The sequence below is a fragment of the Cardiocondyla obscurior genome, linkage group LG02 (assembly GCF_019399895.1).
Source record: "Cardiocondyla obscurior isolate alpha-2009 linkage group LG02, Cobs3.1, whole genome shotgun sequence".
In the NCBI taxonomy this organism is placed as follows: Eukaryota; Metazoa; Arthropoda; class Insecta; order Hymenoptera; family Formicidae; genus Cardiocondyla; species Cardiocondyla obscurior.
Window position 1 is genome coordinate 6246220 of NC_091865.1, and position 22248 is coordinate 6268467.

General features: G+C 39.7%; 3 protein-coding genes across 4 annotated transcripts in view; 2 read left to right on the plus strand and 1 right to left on the minus strand.

Moving 5' to 3' along the window:
* Positions 1-3326: 3326 nt before the first annotated feature.
* On the minus strand, positions 3327-7891 carry LOC139113555 (116 kDa U5 small nuclear ribonucleoprotein component). The gene is made up of 8 exons (XM_070674791.1): positions 7727-7891; positions 6859-7160; positions 6479-6750; positions 5708-6399; positions 5399-5628; positions 4500-5218; positions 4147-4427; positions 3327-3986 (listed from the first exon to the last, which is right to left on the minus strand). Exons 2-8 carry the CDS (start codon positions 7102-7104, stop codon positions 3481-3483), a joined length of 2946 nt encoding a protein of 981 aa, XP_070530892.1. The 5' UTR covers positions 7105-7160; positions 7727-7891; the 3' UTR covers positions 3327-3480.
* A 205-nt stretch (positions 7892-8096) lies between these two features.
* LOC139113556 (ras-related protein M-Ras) lies at positions 8097-13482 on the plus strand. Its single transcript, XM_070674792.1, has 4 exons — positions 8097-8290; positions 8579-8900; positions 9091-9407; positions 9489-13482. The coding sequence occupies exons 2-4, from the start codon at positions 8711-8713 to the stop codon at positions 9573-9575; spliced, it is 594 nt and encodes a 197-aa protein (XP_070530893.1). The 5' UTR covers positions 8097-8290; positions 8579-8710; the 3' UTR covers positions 9576-13482.
* A 3877-nt stretch (positions 13483-17359) lies between these two features.
* Dtn (transmembrane protein 132C dtn) overlaps positions 17360-22248 on the plus strand; it is an 86110-nt gene continuing 81221 nt past the window's right edge. Inside the window, exon 1 of one of the 2 annotated variants that reach the window (XM_070674184.1) lies at positions 17360-18237. In XM_070674184.1, the coding sequence (XP_070530285.1) occupies positions 18117-18237 (121 nt within the window). In that variant the 5' untranslated portion in view covers positions 17360-18116. The remainder of the gene's footprint in view (positions 18238-22248) is intronic. The other variant, XM_070674185.1, reaches the window with a different exon arrangement.

Sequence of the window (22248 nt, forward strand, 5' to 3'; positions counted from 1 at the left end):
CGAGCCGAACTGAAGGGCGCGCGCGCGCGCTCTCCGCTTCCTCCCCTCGTGTTTCCACCCCCGTTCACCCCCTCTTAGCGCCCTTTTCCATGTACGCGACTTTCGCGCGAGATCGACGCGCCGCGATAACGCCGCGCGCGCGGCGGACTCGCTAATACGTACGACCGACTCGTGGCAAAACTCGTAATCGTAATCAAGAGAGAAATAGAATCAAAGCTACGAAGAAAAGAGAGAGAAATAATTGCTTATCTGCGATGGGCGGTTGCGTTGATAACGGCGTCAATCGTCGCGGTATTTCGATACCCGCGCGGCTACGAGAGTGACGACATTCGCGGCGTCGCGCGGGGTGCGGAAGGAGATGGCGCCCCGTATCGACCCCCTAAACCCCGCCTCGCAGCGACGGAAGCGCACGAAGCGACGCCAAGCGTCGGCGGGCGTCGGCGGACAACGCTACGCTTCTTCCGGTGCTTCTCGCTCCGTCTCCTTTTCATCTCGTTCGCGCGGCCTTATCGCGTTATCCCGTCCTCCTCCGTCTCTCTCTCCCTTTCGTCTACCTTTACTTTTTGTCCCGCGCGACTGGATGCTCGCGTTTCCGCTTCTCGCGTAGAAGATCGCGCGTTAGACTTTCCCGTGGCAATCGTCGCTCGATCGACCTGAACATCTTGGCGAGAGAGATCCCTTTAATCTTTTAACCTGCTCGGCAACAAGCGCGTTAGTCAATCTTTTTCGTTTCTCTTTTGTTCAGCTGCTGTTTAACAAAAGAGCTACGTTGCTCATCGAGAGCAGAGAACGCTTCCCGTCAAAACGCCTTCGGACGCATTTGCTGCGCGCAATCGAAGAGCTAAATTCTACTAAATGACTCGACACGAGATATTTTGCTCGATTATGCAGTTTTATGTAGAAATATAAAAGTTTTACGCGTTATTAAACATTCCGAGGGAACCTAGGCTGAGCGCAGTCTTAAATAATTGCTAATTTCATTAAAATAGCATCGATAATTAACGCGTCGCGGTATATTGTAAATAGTTCTGTGAACCTTGCGAGTTAATTTATTTACGTATTTATTTTATTTTACTACTAGCATTGAAATAATAATTTGATGCGTCAGGTATGTGTATGAGCGTCTATGTGTATATGAGCGGTGCTGCATTATTAAAATGATATCGGGACGAAATTGCGTGGTAATACAGATCGTATACGAAGCGCTCAATTACATATTAATGCGCATCAGCGTATGATAATTAGCAGAAACTCGGCCGCGTTGCGTGCAAACAAATGTAGGACGGAGTCTTTACAGCCAGTCATTATTCGAGTTTTGAACTAGCATTCGATGTACTCGCAGCAAGATTTAATCGCGTTAACGAGTACTCTTTCATCGATATTTCAAAGCCGCAATCAAAACTCGGATTGTTACATTAAAAACAAAATTATATAAATTACTTTTGTAATATTCGACGTAAAAATCTCATTTTACATCACTCGCAGCTGTTTACGTCGTGAAAAAGAATCGGACGAAAGCGTTAGGTTTAATATACGCAAAAAAAAAAAAAAAAGAAGTACAGCTGCGAAAATCTTATACGCGTGTCTTATCGCGGTAACAGTTCATCTCTTCGTATTATTATTTTATCACAAGCCGTATATCGATAACTGCACAAGATCGTGCGTTAAAACGTAAATAACTTCACGTCCGTTCGAGCACGCTTTCGTCATTTTTTTCCCCCGCGATAGTTACGAGAGAAAGTTCGACTGGCCCGCTAACTTGATTAGGTTAATTTGCAGGCCAAGCTACCCGACCACTTACAGCTTCTTCTTCTTCGCTTCCCCCCTCCCTTCCTCTACATTTCCCGTAGTCGAGAATCCAGCGAAGAGCAGGCTTCAATCGTACCTCCGTTACGGGAACGTCGCCGGAGACCGGGGCCGTCGCGTGGAAACCAGTAGAAACGGCGAAGGGTGCGTCGGATCGCCGCGCGACTGTGTGCGTGTGGGTGAAAGACGCAAACGGCGGGAGCGGGGATGTAAAGGGAACATTTGACTGTCGGAGAACTCGGGGAGTAAAGCTGCTGATCGATCGCTCTCGCGATAGCGTCGCCCGAAGGTTGCCCGGCGAGGTACAGTGAGCGCGCGCGCGCTCGTATCGGGTTCGTCGGGCGGACACGGGTCTGACCTATGGACGGATGGGAATGGAGAACTCGAATGGGAACGACCAAGGACGTCAAAATGGCGCTCTGGCTCCGCCGCGACTCCGCCTCACCGACGGCGCGCAGCTGCGACTCCGTCCATCGCTTGCGCAATTGGTGAGACAGTCCGACGCGCAACTTCCTTGCGCCCGTCATCGCGTGTCTGCCTCCGGTGATTGGAGCGGCCGACGCTTCCTCGCGCGGGCGTTGAATCTGCATCGATAACAAATTAATTCGCGTATAACGATTAGATACTAAAGATTCGAGCGGCATACGTTGTATAAACTCCGCGCGCTCGTTGGAAATAAAAATTAGAAGATTAGCGCGCGCGCGAGAATAGAGATGCTCATTTATTATTGTCACGCTTAGTGCGCAATGGCAATGTTATAATTATTTTTAATTGTTTTTCTTTTTTTTTTGTTTGGCATCTTTGGCGACGTTAATGAACGATCTGGAAAAGCCATTGATGCGATAATATCTAAATATGCACGAGCATCTTTTTTTCTTGATGGAATTTTTTTGTTTCGGATTATTTGGATAAAACGAAACCAGCGATTGTTTGATTTGTTTTTAATGTTTATCGAGCAAAACCCTTTAAAGGGTATTTTATTATAATTGGAGAGGATAAGGTTTCGAATGATTTAATCAAGAGAATGTGTTATCAAGCGTATATTGTGATAATTTAGTTAAAAATATAATTCCAATAAGACACAGATGATAACATTATGATATACCAGAATCTTGTTTTAACGAGAATATTATTAATCATTAAATTTAAAGATAGATTTTAGAAAAATAATTACGAGAATAATGTAAGATTTCGCAAAAAGAGATTCATATCACAAATATTGATCTGTTAATTGCTTATGATATAAAGCATATTTTTTTATGCACATCGTAATAAAATTACATTCGATATAATTATTTTATTATATGTTAAAACAATATATATTTTCTTTCCCCCACAGAGGTTTACTTTGAGAATAAAAGTCGAACGTTGATTTCTAAAAGAACTAGGTTAGGTTTCACTTCTGTTCTCTGATCACGACAATGAAAGTTACCTTATTTTCTTAAAAAGAAACTAATGTCTAATGATCTTACTTCTCATTTGACAATAATTAGACAAAGTAAAATAAAAAGTAATATCAATCATGATTTCTTTTAATTTTATTTAAAAAATATTACATTTGGATAGGAAAAAATGTGGAATATTTCACTGCGCAAGTTTGGCTTTGTAAAAATCGTTATTACTTGATCATATATACACATTGCTTTACATCTAATTATATACATATTTAATAAATTACAGGGGATAGTTTAATAGCACATCCTGTCGGGCCAACTCGAGCAGCATAGGATCGTCAAAGAATTTATTAATAGACACGTCTTCAGACAGCCCTTTACGTCTTCGAGTTTTCAACATAAACTCTCTAGCCAGATGGGTGGCAGGCTGCGGTTCTAATGGTCTGATGGTGATGCTCTTGTCCAGAGGATCCCCAGGTACAATCTGCCAATGGTGAAACACAGAAAGACAGAACGCTTGGCCCTGAGTGTGCGTCCGTAGATCTGTTTCGAAGCCGAAACTGTCGATCGCTGGTATGAAGGCTTTGATTGTGTACAATGGACTGCCCGGAACCGGAGCGTCTTGCGTTACGTGACCTCGTCGTTTCGCCAAGACGGTGTAGACAGCGGACACGCAATCCGCGGGTGCTTGAACTTCGACGAACAGATAAGGTTCCATCAGTCGTGGCGTCGCCATAAGAAAAGCAGAGTACGCGACACGTCGAGCAGTAGGAATGATTTGACCACCTGAGGGAATAAAATCAAACACGCGTGGTGCAACATTTGAAAATTACTACTCTCTGTAAATTATTATTAATTCATATTAATTCACTGTGATATATTTTTGCTATAATCTTATAAATTACAAATTAAAGTTGTGGAATAAATTATATATTAATTAGATTACCTCCTCTGTGCAGTGGCTCCTGTGCAATGACTGCATCAAGAATTTTGAACTTGACATTTCGGATCGGTTCTTCACACAACGGACCTTCGCGAGTTCCCCATTGAAAGCCTTGAATAATTGCATCGCGCGCGCTGTTTAACAATGTTTTGTCTACTTCAGAAGGCAAAGTGTCATCGACTAAAATATTAGGTCCTGTAGAATCAGGGCCAAATGCCCATATGCTGCGCGCTGCTAATAAATCCCAATCATATTTTGTTTGGAAAAATTCTCCGAGTCTCTTTCTATAAAATAACGAAATGGAAATAAATAATAAAATATGTTAGAGCTTACTGATTTTTCATGTAGGTACTTACTTGTTCCAAGTAATGCGAACATGTTCGGCTTCTATGTCTTCGGCGAGACCTCTCTCAAGTGGTTCCGCTATCATTGTTAACTTATTCCGTTTATTTGGCGTTTCGGCGAAACATTTGAGAGAACTGGTCTCCACGACAGTCTCCGCAAAGGCGACCACTGGATCAGCTACCTTTATATCGATCTCGGAATACATGCGACGTAGATCATGCATTGCACAATCGAGATAAAGTTCGCCGGTTCCCAATACGACATGCTCACCACTTTCTTCCACTCGTGTACCCAGCAGTGGATAACTCTTGTTCACTTTTCGCAAACCATCCAACATCTTCGGTAATTCGGACGGATTGACCGGTTCAACGGCGATTTTGATAACACTCTGCGTGTTAAACTTAAGTGGTCGAAAAATGTGCAATTCTTCCGAGTTGTTAAGATCCGTGATAGTGCTAGTTTTTACGATTGGTCGATCGATACCTTCTATGAGGACCCAGTTACCCGCGGGCACGCGACTCAACTCAATCGAGTAACGTGCCTCGCTAATCCACAATCTGCCTACTGTGAGAACACGTGAATCCTCCTCGTCTGTGCGTGAATATGCTTCACCTAGTACGCGAACGCGTTGTCCTGCTTCCAACGTACCAGACATTACTCTACCAAGAACTACAAATAAGGTACAATCTTCAGTTGGATACATCTTTGTACTATGGATCATCAGTCTTCCCTAAAAAAAAGCAAATCACAAACTTATTTAACATATATAAAAAGTGTGTAATATTAGAAAATATTTTTAAACTTATTTTATAATTAGTTTTTTTTTTAAATATTTATCACGCTATTTTTTTTATTTACGCTATTAATGTGATTATATTAATTAAATATGTAAAGAAATTAAAATACTTACGTCAGGATCACAATTAACCATGTCTTGCGCAAGAGGCGTGTCCATTGGGCCGGTATAAACGTGCTGTACTTTAGCAGATGCGTGAGCTTGCGGGCTTGGTACGTGAGTGACACACATGTCTGCTAATCCACACATATCTCCTAAAAATCTCGTGCAGACAAGTCTCAGTAATGGTCGTATATTCATTTTCATCTCCTCTGATGTCAACCGTATACCGAGTTCATCCAGAACTGTGCATTAAAAAAAAATTATGTACATATACATAATACTAAAAATAATTAAATTATAGAAAAGAAAAAAAAGATTTACCATCAGGTAATGTTGTGTCTACATCACCGACAACTTGTGCAAATATCTTATACAGAGGTTCCAAGATAAATTCGATAAAGCTTCGTTGTGCGGTATTATGTGGTGGCTTTTTAGTGAACTTCCTAGTTTTAGGATTAAAATAAATATCACCCCAGAGTCGCTTAGCAAACTCGTTGGAATTGAGTCCGGGATAGTTTTTGGCGTAGAGCGCAGCGAACGACTTCAAAGTAAAGCACACGTTGTATTCAGAACTTGCGAAACAAACATTTCCTACAGCGGGCGAAACGAAACCAGGATTCTCGGTGTCCGAGGAGTACAACGATATTAATCCGTTAATCTCTTCGATAATATGTCGCAGTTTGTAGTAAGCGTCCAAGGGTGGTAGTTTCAACTCCAATACCAAACGATCTATTTTATTTATGCAAACTGTCAAGGCAAGCTTTTCTTGAATTGCGTGCTTCAGCAAACGCTCGGTGTTCAGCATCACGCCCTCCGCCGCATCGACGATCAATATCGCGCCATCCGACAGTCTAATCGCGGCTGTTGCTTCGTCAGAAAAATTTACGTGACCCGGAGTGTCAAATATATTTACGAGATACGATTTAGATTTAACATCTTGTAGTAAAAGAGTAACAGGAGTAGCTTTTGTGGAGACGCCTCTCTGTTGTTCGGTAAACAATGTATCTGTATATCTAAAACACGTAAAAAAAAAAAAAAAAATTGTACTTTACTTTTATAATTAGTTTAACAGATAAGAATTACATTTAATACCTCAATGGCTTCTCGTCAGTTATGCTGTGTATGTGAGGATGTGTTTGTTGCACCAAACAGTCGACCAAAGTAGTTTTGCCATGATGAAGATGTCCCAACAACACTACATTTCTAATAAGATGCGGCGCGTCCATCATATCTGCCAAAAATTCAATACTGTATGTGGTTTCAGGCAGCTGCTGCTGTTTGATTTGAAACTTTGTTTTTCGAGTGGGTGCAATTAGTGGTTTATCTAACGGCTGGGCATCTTCCTCTTGCACAAGCGTTTCAACCTAAAGTGCACAGAAAAACAGAGATAAAACTGTTGTGTCTCATAAGAAAATATTAATATTAACATTTTAGTTTTAATTTAAATAAATTAATTAATAACTTTAATATACCTCGGGTCCATACACCTCTAATGCACTAGGATAGTATCGTTTATCTTCATGCAATACAACTGCCATAGAAGATCCCTGGTCCACTTGCTCGCGAGATTCATCTTTGTCTTCTTCCATCTCCTCGTCGGATCGTTCCCTGTCCTCGGCATCGTCGCCAATATTCCCGTATTCATTTTCATCCTCGCTTTCCGATGCCAAATCAGGTCCAATGTAATTTCCAAACTCATCGTACAAATCCGCGTCCATTTTGATGCAAATTTAATTTCCGCTAATAGAGTAACAGCGTCTTATGTAATGTCTGGCTGAAAATTTATTAAACTTACTCCTTTGTTGTATTCTCAGGTTCGCGGGCTTAGGAACCGCAAATAAATAAATTACAAATAAGAAAATTACGAGCGAGACTCGACACAAGAAGCAGAAATAAATCGCGTGCGCGAGGAGTGAATATTAGTAATCGACTGACTGGCGATGGTGCGTCGCCAGCAGCCGGAAGGTTTTTCCCAGTTCGCTCCTTTGTCCCTTTTCAGTCTTTTCTCTCATCAGTCCTTTGTCCAGGCATCACCCCAGAAAATAATGCAATGCTATTTTAGCAGAGGTTAATGCGAGGCTTCTAGAAAATTGTAGTTGCCAAGCCGGGTTGTTGCTAGGCAAAGGAACTGATGGAGAAAATCGTGCGCGGCACGATTATTTGTTTGCGACGACGGCCGGTCGTAAGAGATACACGTCCCGTTATCTGACGGGGTACGGAAGAGGTCCGCACCCACAGATCTTTCTATTAAATTTTACAGAGACTGACAAAACCTAACTCGAATACGGCTCTATTTTATGTACGCGCATATGTGCACGATTTATACATTTGTTCACTTACCTCCGATATAATTGTATACTATATTTTTTTATTATCTTCTATGAAAATATGTAAGATAATTAATATATTTAATTATACGTGTTTCACCGGCAACAATACCGCGCGCACTGCAGCACGCCGGTTCTTCTTTGTTAGGTTGGCTTCTACTTGCTATGCGGCAGCACACCGGTAATGATTTGAGATAATCACGGTGGCGCCTCCGATTTCGTCGGTGCTAAAACTTCGAAAACAAGGACGAACTTATCGACGATTCGTATCGATAGGTCACTTTCGGAATTTTAGTTTCGCCGCTACGAGCCGCCACCCGTTACCATTTTCGGATCAGCCAGCTTAGCGGCGATCAAGCTCGGCGTGCGAAGTTGCCTTTGCCGTTATGACGCACTATCGCCGAACACAGTGAGCGCATACATACAAATGCTCGTGTATAACTGTACGGCCTGCGTGTACGAGGACGCGCGCACGTAAGCTATATTTGCGCCATTTGCATACAGTACTCGGCACGGCTTGCGATTGCGGGGACTGACAGCTGCCAGCACGAGTGGCAGGAGTGGCGGATCATGTAAGGTGAGTTTTATTACGATAATCCATTGTTGCGTGAAATCGCATCTGCCTGCCATTGCGCGCCAAGTGACACTGTACGGCCGGACCTGCCAGCATTTCTCGACGAGACCCTACGACTTGACGATTCGGCACACTTCTCTACGACGACGATATCGCATTTTCTCGTAATCTATCCCTTGACTTATGCGTTTAGACGACGCGTACTACTTGCCTGATTGAATAATGTCGCCTGTGCTTTTTATAGTCAATCGGACGCTTTTGCAGTGCTCTAAAAACTTTGACGGTTTACAGAGTCTCTCGAGTTGAAAGAGATATCTCGCTATTCTACGAGCGGTTGCACTGCCAAGGCGACAAGTTAGAAGAGTTGACAGAATAGGCAGACGGAGGAGCGGACGGAGAAGAAGTGGAAGATCCAGAGGCGGAATGACACGACCTCCAAACAATGACAATCTTATGACCTTTAAACTAGTCGTTGTTGGAGATGGAGGTGTCGGTAAGAGTGCCCTTACGATACAGTTCTTTCAGAAGCTATTCGTTGCGGACTATGATCCGACTATCGAGGATAGTTATATTCAACACACGGAAGTGGACAAGCAATGGTGCATCTTGGACGGTAAATTTTTTTTATGTCTACATATACGTAATTTTTTTTATATTAATATTTTTAATTTTTTTTTTTTTTTAATAATTATTTGTTTATAAAATAATAAAGATTTAACGGAAAAAAATTTATATAGCAATAAATTTTTATAAATTATTTTTTTTATGAATTTTTAAATTAACGTTTATATGTACATTTGCAGTATTAGATACAGCTGGACAGGAAGAATTTAGTGCTATGCGTGAACAATATATGAGAAAGGGCGATGGATTTCTCTTGGTATATTCTGTGACCGACAAACAATCGTATCAAAATATTGTCAATTTTCATACTCAAATCCTTCGAGTGAAAGATAGAGATATTTATCCTATGCTATTGGTGGCTAATAAAGTTGATTTGGTACATATGAGAAAAGTTAGTGAGGAGCAGGGAAGAGAATTGGCTCATCGTTTGGGTATACCTTATATTGAAACTTCTGCCAAAGATCCACCACTAAATGTAGACGCGGCGTTTCACGAGGTAATAATAACGCAAAAGACGCACATTAATTTATCTCGATTTACGTTGTGTAATTTGTGTAAATTTTCGTAATTGTTTAAGGTTGTTCGCATCATCAGAAATCACCCTCCGGGCGATTTGGATAAAAATCAAAAGAAGCGACGTTCAAAAAAGTGTAATATTTTATAAGTTTTGAAATGAAACTACGCACATTTGCAAAAACCAAGGACCATGGTGTTGCATCGTAATTGTGCAATGCCTTTGTTTTTGGAAGGAAGCTACGTCTCTATTCAGGAAATCCGTTGGGAAGAATAATTTTTATTCTCGAAGTATTCTGTAAGGTATTTATAATTTTTTGTTCTTTATCATGGCATTAACGAGTGCTGTGAAGTATTTTTTCCTTTGTACCCTGTGGATATAATATTTACGAAGAGTAGATATCATAGAAAGTGTGCCAATGAAAACAAAAGGCTCTGATGCCAATACTATGAACATGAAGTTAAATCCTTTAAATTTAATTTAGAATTAACTTATTACAATATTTGTAGCAAAAAAATAAGCATTGAAAACATTGTCCATTTTCTGCTCATGACAAATTGAGACCACATCGATATCCATGTGTGCGTGTACACATCAAATTTTCTACCATTGAAAAAAAAAAAAATAAATAAAATTCAGCGTTTTTTATTGCACAATTCATATTAGAAATTTACTATTCCAATAATAGAAGTTTTTTACTTCTTCGCGTATAAGAGAAATCCTCGTCATAAAATGACTACAATCGTTTTGTCGATATTCACTTTTCAGATAATCTTATTATTATTGTGGCTTTAAGTAGCTTTGTTTCGACTACAATATCTTTTTCATTTCTTTTTATAATTAGACTAGTCTCTTTACATCAAAATTTATCAAACCTTTTCTAAAATTGAGCACATTAAATGTGTATTTTTTTATGACCGAAATTCTCCCGTTTTTCTATGCTAGAAATATAATATTGATAATTAATTATTTACGTAATTCACAAAAATGGAGCAGTATTGTATACTGAGAGGCAAATGTTATATCTGCTTCTCAGTGTACATTACTTCATAATTTATGCATTAAAGTAATTCAGTTTTGTAATGCAGAATTTGATATCGAATTGGTTAACAAATCTTATGATAGTTATTTTAATTTTAAATGTTTTATTAATGGCTGTTATAATGCTGTTTATTATATTTATTTATTCGTAATTATTTAATAACGCTAGTATTTAATATTGTAATTTTTATCTTTATTGATGAAGATCGATTAACCGTTAATATTTTTAATACAAATAAGTTATTGTAAAATTAAGTAAAAAGTAAAGTATTCAATGTAAGGCAATATTGCCTTTTCAAATAATTACAGACTTTTGTATATACATAAAGATCTGGTGTACAAGCTTATGGTATTTATTAATAAGACTGTCTTCAGTTTATACATTAAAATTGTTATAAAAATGCACAAATATAGTGTACAAATTTTAATTAATGCAGCACAATTGTTATTCTTTGAGAATATTGTTTAGCGTCAATTTTATATTATATAGATGCTTAATTATTAATATTGTATATATGTATATTGTTTCTTTGTAATATAAGAAAAAGTTAATTTATATTTAGGAACGTTAAGACTGATGCATTTTAATTATTTGATAAAAATGTTTGGATATCAAATAATTGATTGTTGTGCCACTTAATGAATCTAAAAAGCCTTGTTATATGTAATGAAACTATTATTTCTATTTATCTTAAACTTACGTTGCTCATGTGATGACGCATAGATTTGGTGCGTTAAATTTATAATTAGGTATCTATGATTGCTTGAGGGATTTGTTAACTATTTAATTAACTAATTTATTTATTCCTAATTTATTTTATGTTTAAAATTTCCAATGTCTACGTATATCAGATCTTTTTATATACCAAAGGAATAATACCATGGCCTACATTAGTGTTTAAATGTAAAAGAAAAAATGTATTAGTTTAAGAAAGCATCTTTCCACGTGCGTGTTTATAAACGTGAAATTAATGTTATATGTTAAAATGACACTCTGTGTGAATTATTTATCAAACTTGTGAAACATTTCGACACTACGATCTTTTACACTTGTCTCTTACACGCAGAGACCGAGATTGCGCATATATGTATAATCTAATCTAATATTTAATTTGCAAAGAGATCAAGAAGCTCCGCGCGATAAAATCTTTCACACACATTGGTATATCCTTACGCATAAACTACTTTTTGTTGTGTTGCGATATAATAGAACTTGCACACTATGATTCCAATATATAACGCTATAAACTTTCTGCTCATTTTATCTATATATGTATAATGCTATAAGCTACTTTCTTTTGGATGAGTACTGCGGTATTTGCAGCATCAGCGTTATTATTATTATTACTATACGTATTGCACAAGATCATAGCATATAAAACTTTTTGCTATCACACAAAATCTCATTGTTCGAACGTACAACTTGATCGATATATTACATAGCTTTTTGGGTATTTTGCAAATTTTTATCTTTACTATTGATTGTCGCAATCAGTAAGTGTATGCGTCTATGTATGCGTGCGTTGAATGTGTGGGTGTGAAAAATAACACGACATTGATAATGATTTTTCACGAAATTTCGTCGTTATTACAACGGAAGTGGTTGTCACAAGATGAAGAAGTTTAATTACAAAGGGTCGAATCTATGTCATACTCGCGCGTGTCTCATTTGAAATTGTAGACACTCAGGATACCAGCGTTTCTTGGAACTCGCGTGTCATACGATCAGTGATAAATGCTATGTCATTTTATATCGCCGTCCATGGAAGATGATACGAAAGCGAGGAACGTACGGGATTGTGTCCAAACGTGGGCGGATCAGGTCCACTTATGTGCGTGAGCGAAGCCAAAAATGGAAATTTGAAAGCGCGATATATTTTTAACAATAAGACACGCGGTTCGAGTATACTTGAGTATACACGCCGACCATATGTATGTATAAATGATAAATGATAGAAACGCAAGAGGTTTATGCAAATTACAATTAAGAAGACGGATTACTTGGCCAATGGTCGAATGGATCTACAAAATGCAAAATTTTAATTTAAATTAAAAAAAAAAAAGGAAAAAAAAAACTTGAGCCATGTCGTATTGTTTCGAAAGATAAAAAATAGTTGTGAAATTGAAGTTAGAAAGCCGTTCGTGAGATATGCACATTTAGACATGAGTATTCGAGTCGTCACATAATAAAAAAAAAAAAAAAAGAAAAGAAATTATGCATTCAGGGTGAAATTGATAATATGTTCACAACACGCTTTTAGAAACTAAAGAAAATTATCTGTAAAATAGTCAATATACTAAACAACTAAACCATTGTGATATTGAAAATATGAAAAAGATTCTAATGAGTATCTGTAGAAGGTTGTGAGAGTCATCATCGAAAGGTCAGCCGTGAGAGGGATGGCTGATTTTTCATTTCGATAATATTCAAAGACATTATTTCTTATAAATTTATCTTGGTCGTTCGCCGAGTTTATTATCATTGCGTTTTGCACGCACGAAACATACCATTATTATGAGAGTTCTTACGGGGAAAAGTCTTATAAGGAACGATATTAAAAGGAAGGAAGAAAAAATTAATATTAAACGTGAGGAATGCGACTGCTTGCAACATACCGTTCTTGTTATAAATTTATATAATAAGAGACAGAGAGGAAGAAAGAAAATACGTAAATTTCATATTTTGAAAAAAAAAAAAAGATATAAAATAAAATCGAGAATTTTCTCTCCACTTCGCTCTGCGAATACACTTACATATACATACTTATATACTGTGAAAATATACATCCTGTTATACTTTATATGTTGCATATGTATATATGTATAAGCGCATATGTGCGCGCGCGCGTGTGTGAGTATATGCAGGCATGTGTACGTATGTGCGTGGTGCGTGCATTATTTTTTTTGTTGGTGCGCGGGAGTTCGTAAATGTGTAAAGCGTATCACTACCCATGCCAGTCTGTGTGCGCATATATGACGTACATTGATAATAAATTATAACTCGTGTTTACAACAATGTTTTTTTTTCTGGATTACAGTCCATTTTAAGCCGTATATAGACTAAGTACAGAGCGCAATCGAATCGATTTTAATTAGCATAGCGTCGTAGGCAATGAGTTCATGTATATTCATATGTTGTACATATACATATATAGATATATATATATATATGTCGGTGAATATGTTTTAAAACTTTTTGAGGATGAAAAATTTGGGAAAAGTCGATTGTCCATTTTCGTGCTTGTAAATATTCCTTCGTGATCGTTCATCCTTGCTCCAAATACAACCTCGTGTGCTTGCTTGAGAAATTTGCCTTGGTGTCGGTTAACGTGAAGTAAAAGTAAACTTTACGTATCAACTTGTCGAGAACTGGAAAGTACTGAAATTTATAAAGAATAACTCGACTTAGAAAAAGATTTATGCGTTTTCCGAAAGAACCCGGCTTTGTAGGGACGCAAGTTTAGAAGATAAGTGAGCACGCTCAACGAACATTGGATCATTCGACTCAACCGAATAAATAATGAGGGAAAAAAGAATGATACGCTCAGCTATTTTATGAAAGAGAAACATAGGACGACAATGATCATATGTATTTATAATCTCTAATGCATTCTTCTGAAAATAAAACAATCGATGCCTAGTAAGCGATTTTAGATCAATTGACAAAGTGTTGAAAAGAAAAAAAAAAAAAAGAAATTAATTTGGAAAACGGACGACGACGTGAAACTGCGTACACTCGACCATTAATGTAAATCGGGCCATTGCGGTATTCGAATTGTTACAGCTGCATGCGACAGCACATCGATATATTATGCAAAGCTCAACGCGTTTCGATTAGATAGAGTATCTGGAAAACTTTTGAAGCGACCTGCATTTTAAAATCGCCTCCCGATCGATTCCCGATATTTTATTACCCCGTGCCATGTATATCGTCGCAAAAGCAATCCATGCGTTTTATTTAGCACAATTGCGGGTACTACGTCGGATTATTACATGCAAATGTGATAATAATAATTCAATTCTGCGCTATTTGATGCCCGCCGCTGCGTGAAAATTCGAGCGCGATCAGGCTCGCGTTCAAAGTGAAGCTGATCGTTTGATAAATATCACCCCGGCCGGTGATACGAGCAACGAGCGCGCGGTGTACCTATGCAATTCGGTAATAAACGCAACCGTTAAAGAAAGGCACCCCGCTAAGTATAGAACACCGGGCACACATTGCCGAAAATCACGAGCTATGTATGTCATTGTTCCAAATAATTGCTGCTGAGCTTTATCGATACCCTGCGAGCTGGGTATATTTTTTATGCAAAAGCGCAGGTCGATGCTGAGCAAATAAAAGTCGATTCTCTCTCTCTCTCTCTCTTAATTTTATTATTTTATATACGTCAGCATTCGCGGCGATATGGGCGTCTTCTATTTCTCGCGTATCAAATTGCCGTATACCGACGTGTTAACTTCAATTTTGTTTTCATTATATGGATTAAAGTTTAATCCGGTTTTACGATACGTATCGTCATCTCTGTTTATTACGTATGCATTAGTTTTATATATACATTGGTTATTGCCTTAAATTCTTTGCTCTTTATGATGTATTAAATCCCTGGCCCGGTATCACTCGGTCCAGCAAACCGCTTGTACCAGTTCAAATATGTTTAGTCCCTTATACTCGCACTCGTTCTCGAGTGATGTGTACCTTCGTGCTTAACTTTGCTGAATGTGATGTGATAATGTGATGAGAAATGGAGATTAAATAGAGGCGGTTTGTGCAACCGCCGGTATCCGGCAGCTTCCCACATAGAAGAGAACAGAAGAGGAGTTAAACGTACGACACCAATTAAGGAACAGTCCCCGTCGTGTTTAATTAATAATTTAATTAGTGTCTTGTGCGGACAAACTTGGCACGAGACGTCAAGATATATTAAAAAAAAAGAAAAGAAATTAAAATATAATAATTGACACGAATAAAGTAAAAAAGGAAAAAAAAAAACAAAATTAAGAATAGGTCAGGTTTGAAAGTTCATTATACACAAATGCGAAGTATGCATATTGAAACGTTTTTTTGCGAGATAGATTTACAAAAATACAATTAAAAAGAAAAAAGGAAAAAAAATAGAACACGAAGATAGAAACCGAAAGGTACGTACAGGAATATCATGAAGGGCCATTTTCTCATTTAAATCCCTCCCTTTTTTTTTTTGCGCTGGGGGAGGAGGGTTAAATGTCGCGCTGAATGACACACGGCGATTACTATCTTTCAAATCTGAAAGCAGATTCGTGTCAAGAGAAGCGCTTTTAGAAATGCGGAATCCTCAAAATATTGATCGCGAAGGAGTCCCGAATGTTGTAACATCGGCTGCGCTCGTACGCGCAGGTTTAAAATTGCGAATCGGGATTTAACTTTAACGAGTCGATCGCGATGCGGAGAATGTGAAAAATTGTTTCGCGTCGCTGGGAGGAATGCGGGTACAATTGTCTCTTTTCACGTTATATATTCCCGTTTCTTTTCCGGTCGACGTCGCGTCGACGAGACGTCGAGAGAAAATATCGAGGGAAAAATATGTCCGGCTTGACATATTACGTTTTCCCGGCGATTATTATTCCGCTTTTTATTTCCGCGAGTATCTCAGGCAATTGTGTACGCATTTGCATAAAGAGGCGCAAAAAGCGGGTCACTGCCACGTAATGAAAGAAAAAGAGGAAGGGAAAAGAGTAAGAGAAAAAGAGAGAGAGAGAGAGAGACTTGTGCAACAACCGCCTCGTCTGTGGAAATGCCTTAACAGGAAGTCTAATATTCTCTCTCGTTCTCTCCGCAAACGCGGGCGTATCGCGTCCATAGAATTCTTTCCCAACAATGGCCGAGATTACCGGCATACGGCGCCCGCGATGCCTTATCGCGATATCAAGCGCGATAAAAGTTTTCATCTCCCGACCGGCCGAAGGAATGCCGGGCCCGGATTTTAAGCGCGTTCGTCGCCGGGACTTTATTCCGACATTAATTGCGCTTATACCGGAAACGTCGCCCTCAGATGTGCCCCGTATTTCATAGTTTTATATCAACGAGCGAGCTTTATGCGTTTTCATTAATAATTGAGAATACCGAGGCGGATTATAGAGCGCTCTTCGCAATTTCCCATAAATTTTGCGAAGCAGCGTTCGGGAATAAAAGAAAAACTAACTCGCACGTAATCAATACTCTCCTTTTTTTTTTTATGCATAGGAAAAGCGCGAAGAGAAAGAGAGAGGAAGGGAGGGAGGGAGGGAGATGAAGATGAGAGAGAAAAAGAGGTTGATAGAATATCGATGTTTCTATTAATATTTATTAGTACAAAGTGCGTGTCAGTCGGCGTTGACTGACGCGGAACGTCATCGTGCGAAAGGCGGCTTAACGAACGGTTTCGCGGCTCGTGGCCGCGATCCGTTTTCGATTTTAATTCGCATTCCGGGTCGCGGGTTCGCGCATACGTGTGTCCGTGGACACGTTCATGGCGTAAAACATAGATTCCCGGTATTGCGCATCGCGTCACGTTGCGCCGGCCGGCTGGCTGGCTGGATAGCTGGCTGGCTGGATAGCTGGCTGGCTGGATAGCTAGCTAGAGTAGGTGGACAAGCGAAACGGAGGTTACGGAGAATACAGAGTACGAAATTCGGCGTGCGCGCGCAGTTCTGTAAAGCTAGTCGCGAGACAAGTCTGTATGCACGACGCATGCGCTCGCCGCCGAATATATCTCAGCGCCTGCACGGTCATCCCTTCTCTCGTGCCCGCGCCGCCACCGCGTGAAGAAGTAGGAGGACGACTAGGAGAGGTGTAGGAGCGGATGGCAGAGTCGGTCAATACTCCGGGCAACGCGGCGGTGATAGTACGACGGATTCGCGTACGCACGCCGCTCGTCGCTTCGCACGTCGCCGAGGGACGTTCCCTTCTCACTCGCTCACTTTCTCTGTCTGTAGCTCTGTCTCCTGCATCGCGTCTGGCGCGCGTAATCTCGCCGAGGCGGTCGCCAAGTAGACCCGCGCGCCACCCGTCGTGTCGCCGTGGCGTTTGTCTGTCCCGCTCCGGCGCGCATCGCGGACACCGGCAGTGCTGCGTCTCGTCCTTTGGTGTCCTCGTGGACGACGTGTTCTCCTGCCGTGGACGGCGCCTCGCATCACGCGTACGTATTTACACGTATACATTCCGTGCGCGCGCGCACACACACGTACGTACACGCGGCGGCCGAACGTGAGCGAGTAACGTGCTAACGTTGTTACCCACGCACGCGTAAGACGCGCGAGGAGGCGGCGCGCGCGACCACCGGGAGCGTCCCCGTCGCCGCATTCTCGGCATTTTCGTTACATTCGTGTGCGCGAGAACTCGTGCGACGTGAGACGCGAGTGGCGGTATACCATGTGAAAGAAGGGACGTTAGTGCGCGGCAGGACGGTCTCCGGCGAGGCACGAGAGTGAAATTGGCTGCGGACGAGGACTCGCGCGCCCGCGCGTCTTCGCCGCCCAACGGATTTTTCTAGTAATTCGCGCGCGTCGCGGTGCCAATCGCTCGGTGTGCATCGTACACGCATTCTTCACCGCGGAACCGGAAGAAGAAGAGGAAGGAGGAGTGCGATCCCGTGTCTCGAGACTTCCAGGACCGGCGATGCATCTCGGCGCGTGATGGACAGGCGAGCCTTCTCAGCTAGCACCAGCGGCGGCCGCGCTCGCGGCACCAGCGGATTCCTCTTCACCGGCAAACTCATGGATACGTGGATATTCCTCCTGGTCGTCGCCATTGCCGGTGAGTCTTTGCACACTTGTTTCTTTTGCCTTCTTTTCCGCTCTGTCTTGCCCCTGCGTTTTTTTTGCCCGTTTCCCCCTTCGCTTTTTTTCCGCCCGCAAAAAAAGAGAGAATCTCGTAAGATAAACGTTCTCCCTTTCGCCCCCCTTCTCTCCGTCTCTTGTCTTTTTTTTTGAGTCGCTTGTGCACGCCGAAAAATCTGCTTAGGCGTACGTTGTGACGTTACATCCTCACGACGACATTCTCGTATGTTAATAGTAATAATAATAATCAAAGCCCGACGCGCAGAATTTTGTTCAAAGCTCAATTTCCGTCCCGCTTTTCTAGACACGTGTCCGTGAACCGACTCGCGGAATTAGAACGCGGCTTACGTCCTATCCGGTGCGTTGTTTGCACGAAATAAAACACGTCCGTGACGCCAGCGTTCGTGGATTTTAAATATTTGGAAGACCCACTTTTCCGCGCGGGCGAGATCTAACAATTTGTAACGAACCCGGGGATAATTAACGCGCGAATTTCACGCGGTTCTCCCGAGGCTTATCGATTTTTGTGACCGTAATGGACTCATTGTACCGCGTAATGCACTACGTAAAAATACCCCGACGATTTTTAATCGTCATAATTGCGTGCAGATTTTTTTTTTTTTTTTTCTCAACGAGCATACGGTGAGAGTACAATCTTCTAATCTCGTTAACGTGGAATCGCCTCCCCGAGAAGAAAGAGTATGGCGTCTTTTCGCGCACGTTTAATCGTCGTCTGGCATTGTTCGCTCATACGTGGAGTACATAATTCACCCGGTTTAATCCGTAAGAGTGAATGATCCCGCGCGGTTATTCAGATTCAGCAAATCCGCGAATCTATTGGATAGTCGCAAATACATTTGCGTGTTATTTGCGTCCGCGTATGTCAATTGTAATAAATATCTTCGCGAGTAAACGCGGTAAATATTTGAAGGAAAGTAAAAAAAAAATAGAAGTTAAGGTTTTAAGGATTAAAGATGAGATTAAAGATGACGAGGGATTTATCAATAAAGATTACGTTCGCATACGTGCCCGTGACATAGAACAGAATAGAATAGAATAAAATAAAATAAAAAAAAATAAAAAAAGATAAAATAGAATTACAAAAAAAAAGATAAAATAAAATAGTAAACGCGCACTTTGTATTTACGTTCCTTTAATAAAGAAGTATCGTTTTACCTGGGGAACACCGGAGTGACAGCCTGCAACTCGAATTGCAACAATAACAGCGCGGAGGATTCGCGATAATATTAGCTAAGCCACAACGGATGAACAATAACAGTCAGCTATTGCTATCAATTGTCATCCGGTAGACGGAGGTATTTAGAGAAGTAGAAATAATAGATTGAATCAGGTAACGTACGGATTCAAATTAATTTTGCAACAGCGAATTGCGATACGTGGGCTTTAATTTCCTCTCTTACGCTCGAAGGAACGTGAAAAATTAAAATCTTTTTTTTCTTTCTCTCTCTCTCTCTCTCTGTTTTTTTTTTAAATCCATGGTTTATTGCAAGGGGAAAAGTACAACGAGGGGGTTTCACGAGGGAATATCTCGTAACCTAATTTACCTCGCTATTATTATCGTCCCTGTTAACTTCCAATCTGCTCGTCGGGCATGTCGCGCGAAGCAAGATTGATGGCCTTGCATTTTTATTTTATTTTACGTTTTTTTTTTAATATTTTTTTCCCACCCTTCTTTCTCGTAGAATCGATATAATATGATTCAGGTACTTTCGATAGCGTTGCACAGTTGGAAAGCTTTGGCACCCTCGGTTGTCTCATCCATCGTGATTCGACGATATGCACTTGCGTCTCGCTTTGTTCGCTACGTTGACGCACATTACGTATGCGGCACGTGCGACACACGAGCGTGTGAGAGTACGATGGCGTCGTATCGCGAACGTTATCCCGCGTTTCATTCAGGAGAATAATAGAAAGCGAGTTTTCAATCGAGGGAAAAAGAGATATTCTGCTTCCGTTGCCGATCTTCCACTTTGATCCGCGGCTTTACCGAAGAATCTCGTCCGCGATCGCGTCCGTTTAATTAACCGTTCGACAACTTTGGCGCTGCCGGGAATATATATCTGAATATTATTCTCTTTTATAGAGTTATTACTGCGGTATTGCTGTTGGGTAATGATGTATGTATGTTACGCTTGCGATTGTACAAGTACGAAAATTTATAGCTACGGATGTGTTATTAAGGGAAAATGGGAATTATATGTATATTGGAGATGCAAACCTGCGGCAAGAAAGTTATATTACATTATCGAGGAAGTGAAGTAGCTATGCCGATAACTCAATAATTACTCCATGGAGATTGTAATTTCTTTTTTTTTTTTTCTTTCTTAATTTTCTTTTTATTTTTATTTTTATTTTTATTTTTTGTAATTACGCGGGAAGTTTCTTTTCATCTTAATGAGATATTGTAATGTGAATATTAATGAGCGCTCTCACTCGTTCCACTTTCAATCGGGCGCGTCGTAAAATGTTCGTCGTTAATCGTCGCGTTACAATCTGTTGTGCAGTTTTCGTTTTGGTTGTAGAACAATAAAATATATATCTAACAATAAAATATATAAAATATCTGGATACTGTATTATCGATACTGTCGGCGGCGTTTGCTCTAGATTCGCACGTGAGAGGGAGGGAGGGAGGGAAAAAAAAAACAAATTTCTACTTTTCGCCGTAGGCTCAGCTCATGCATAACTTATACAGTCGTCGCATCGTGAAAAGTGAATGGATAAATATTTCCGATACCATTCGAAATCAGGTGCAAGCTATGAGAAACTTTTTCAAGCGCTTTACTTCGTTGCATATCAAAATCACAGTTTTTACTTTTCTTTTTTTCTTTTTTTTTTCATTTTTTCTCTTTTTTTTCTCTTTTTTTAATCATTGTTTTAAATTTATAGCTCTATTATAATTTGAGCATACTTTGCTTCGATTAAATACGGAAATGAGTATTTTTTTAAAAGTTCATAAATTTTGACCTGCCTTTTTATATAAAATGTCTCAGACGATGTATCGCATATAAATATCGTATCAACTGATAACGTTGAGATATGTAATAGTCATAAAAAGGATTTAACGAAGAGACCGATGGAGAAAAACTATATTGCTTTCAGTTATAAGTAGCGAGCGATTCTCTCATTAAAATCCCAAGCTTATCTTGCTGCCGTTCTACAGGCACGTTATTTACTATCACGTCGGTCGATCATTCTATCCCTCGTTTGCAGCAGTGTCTCTCAATTGCCTTGTTTAATTTTTTTTTTTGAATGATTATTACGCCGTCGTATCGTAATGCAACCTAACACACGCACGTGTATCATTAACAATGACAACATAATATCCCATAATACTAAATTAATATCGAAAACAGAGAAATGTTATCGTATGTATAATGCATTCGAGTAACATGAATGCAATTTCAGTAAACGTTCTTTGGCTTCGTGCTCGTCTACGTATTGAAAATGTTTCTTTTTTTTTTTTCTCATTTAGTATAACTAATATATCTATAATTACACTTTGAAGTCTAGTCGTAAATTCAACGATATAATACATACAATGGCTCACGAAAGTTGTAGTTAATTAAACAATTACTTTTAGAAACATGAGTATAATAAAAAACTAATTAACATATAAAACATTTTAATAAAAAAAATATATTAAAATAAAATAATACGTAAGAAGAAAAAAAAACTTAAATAACGTTGATCAACAATTCGCAAAAGTCTACATATATTATATATATATAAAAAAAAAATGCTATTTTAAATTAACATCAATAAATTAATATTTGATAACACCTTTGGCTTTTAAAGCAGCTCTAAATTTCCGAGGCATGAAATTTATGTGACATACATATACATATAGATTTTCAATGGTGTATGTAAGACTTTCGTGAGTCATTGTACATTATTAAAGGGCCTAAATCAAAATAGCGGACAGCCTATTGTATTCAGAATGTTGTACTTGACCGTGGCACTTCATT

What these genes read in the sequence shown, in the direction of transcription:
- LOC139113555 (XM_070674791.1), bottom strand. Translation starts at nt 7,104, where the DNA reads ATGGACGCGGATTTGTACGATGAGTTTGGAAATTACATTGGACCTGAT. An exon ending in ACTGACGAGAAGCCATTGAG is followed by an intron (nt 6,400 to 6,478) that starts GTATTAAATGTA and finishes TACGTGTTTTAG; the next exon opens with ATATACAGATACATTGTTTA. An exon ending in TGGTTAATTGTGATCCTGAC is followed by an intron (nt 5,219 to 5,398) that starts GTAAGTATTTTA and finishes GCTTTTTTTTAG; the next exon opens with GGAAGACTGATGATCCATAG.
- LOC139113556 (XM_070674792.1), top strand. Translation starts at nt 8,711, where the DNA reads ATGACACGACCTCCAAACAATGACAATCTTATGACCTTTAAACTAGTC. An exon ending in GCAATGGTGCATCTTGGACG is followed by an intron (nt 8,901 to 9,090) that starts GTAAATTTTTTT and finishes GTACATTTGCAG; the next exon opens with TATTAGATACAGCTGGACAG. An exon ending in TAGACGCGGCGTTTCACGAG is followed by an intron (nt 9,408 to 9,488) that starts GTAATAATAACG and finishes TAATTGTTTAAG; the next exon opens with GTTGTTCGCATCATCAGAAA.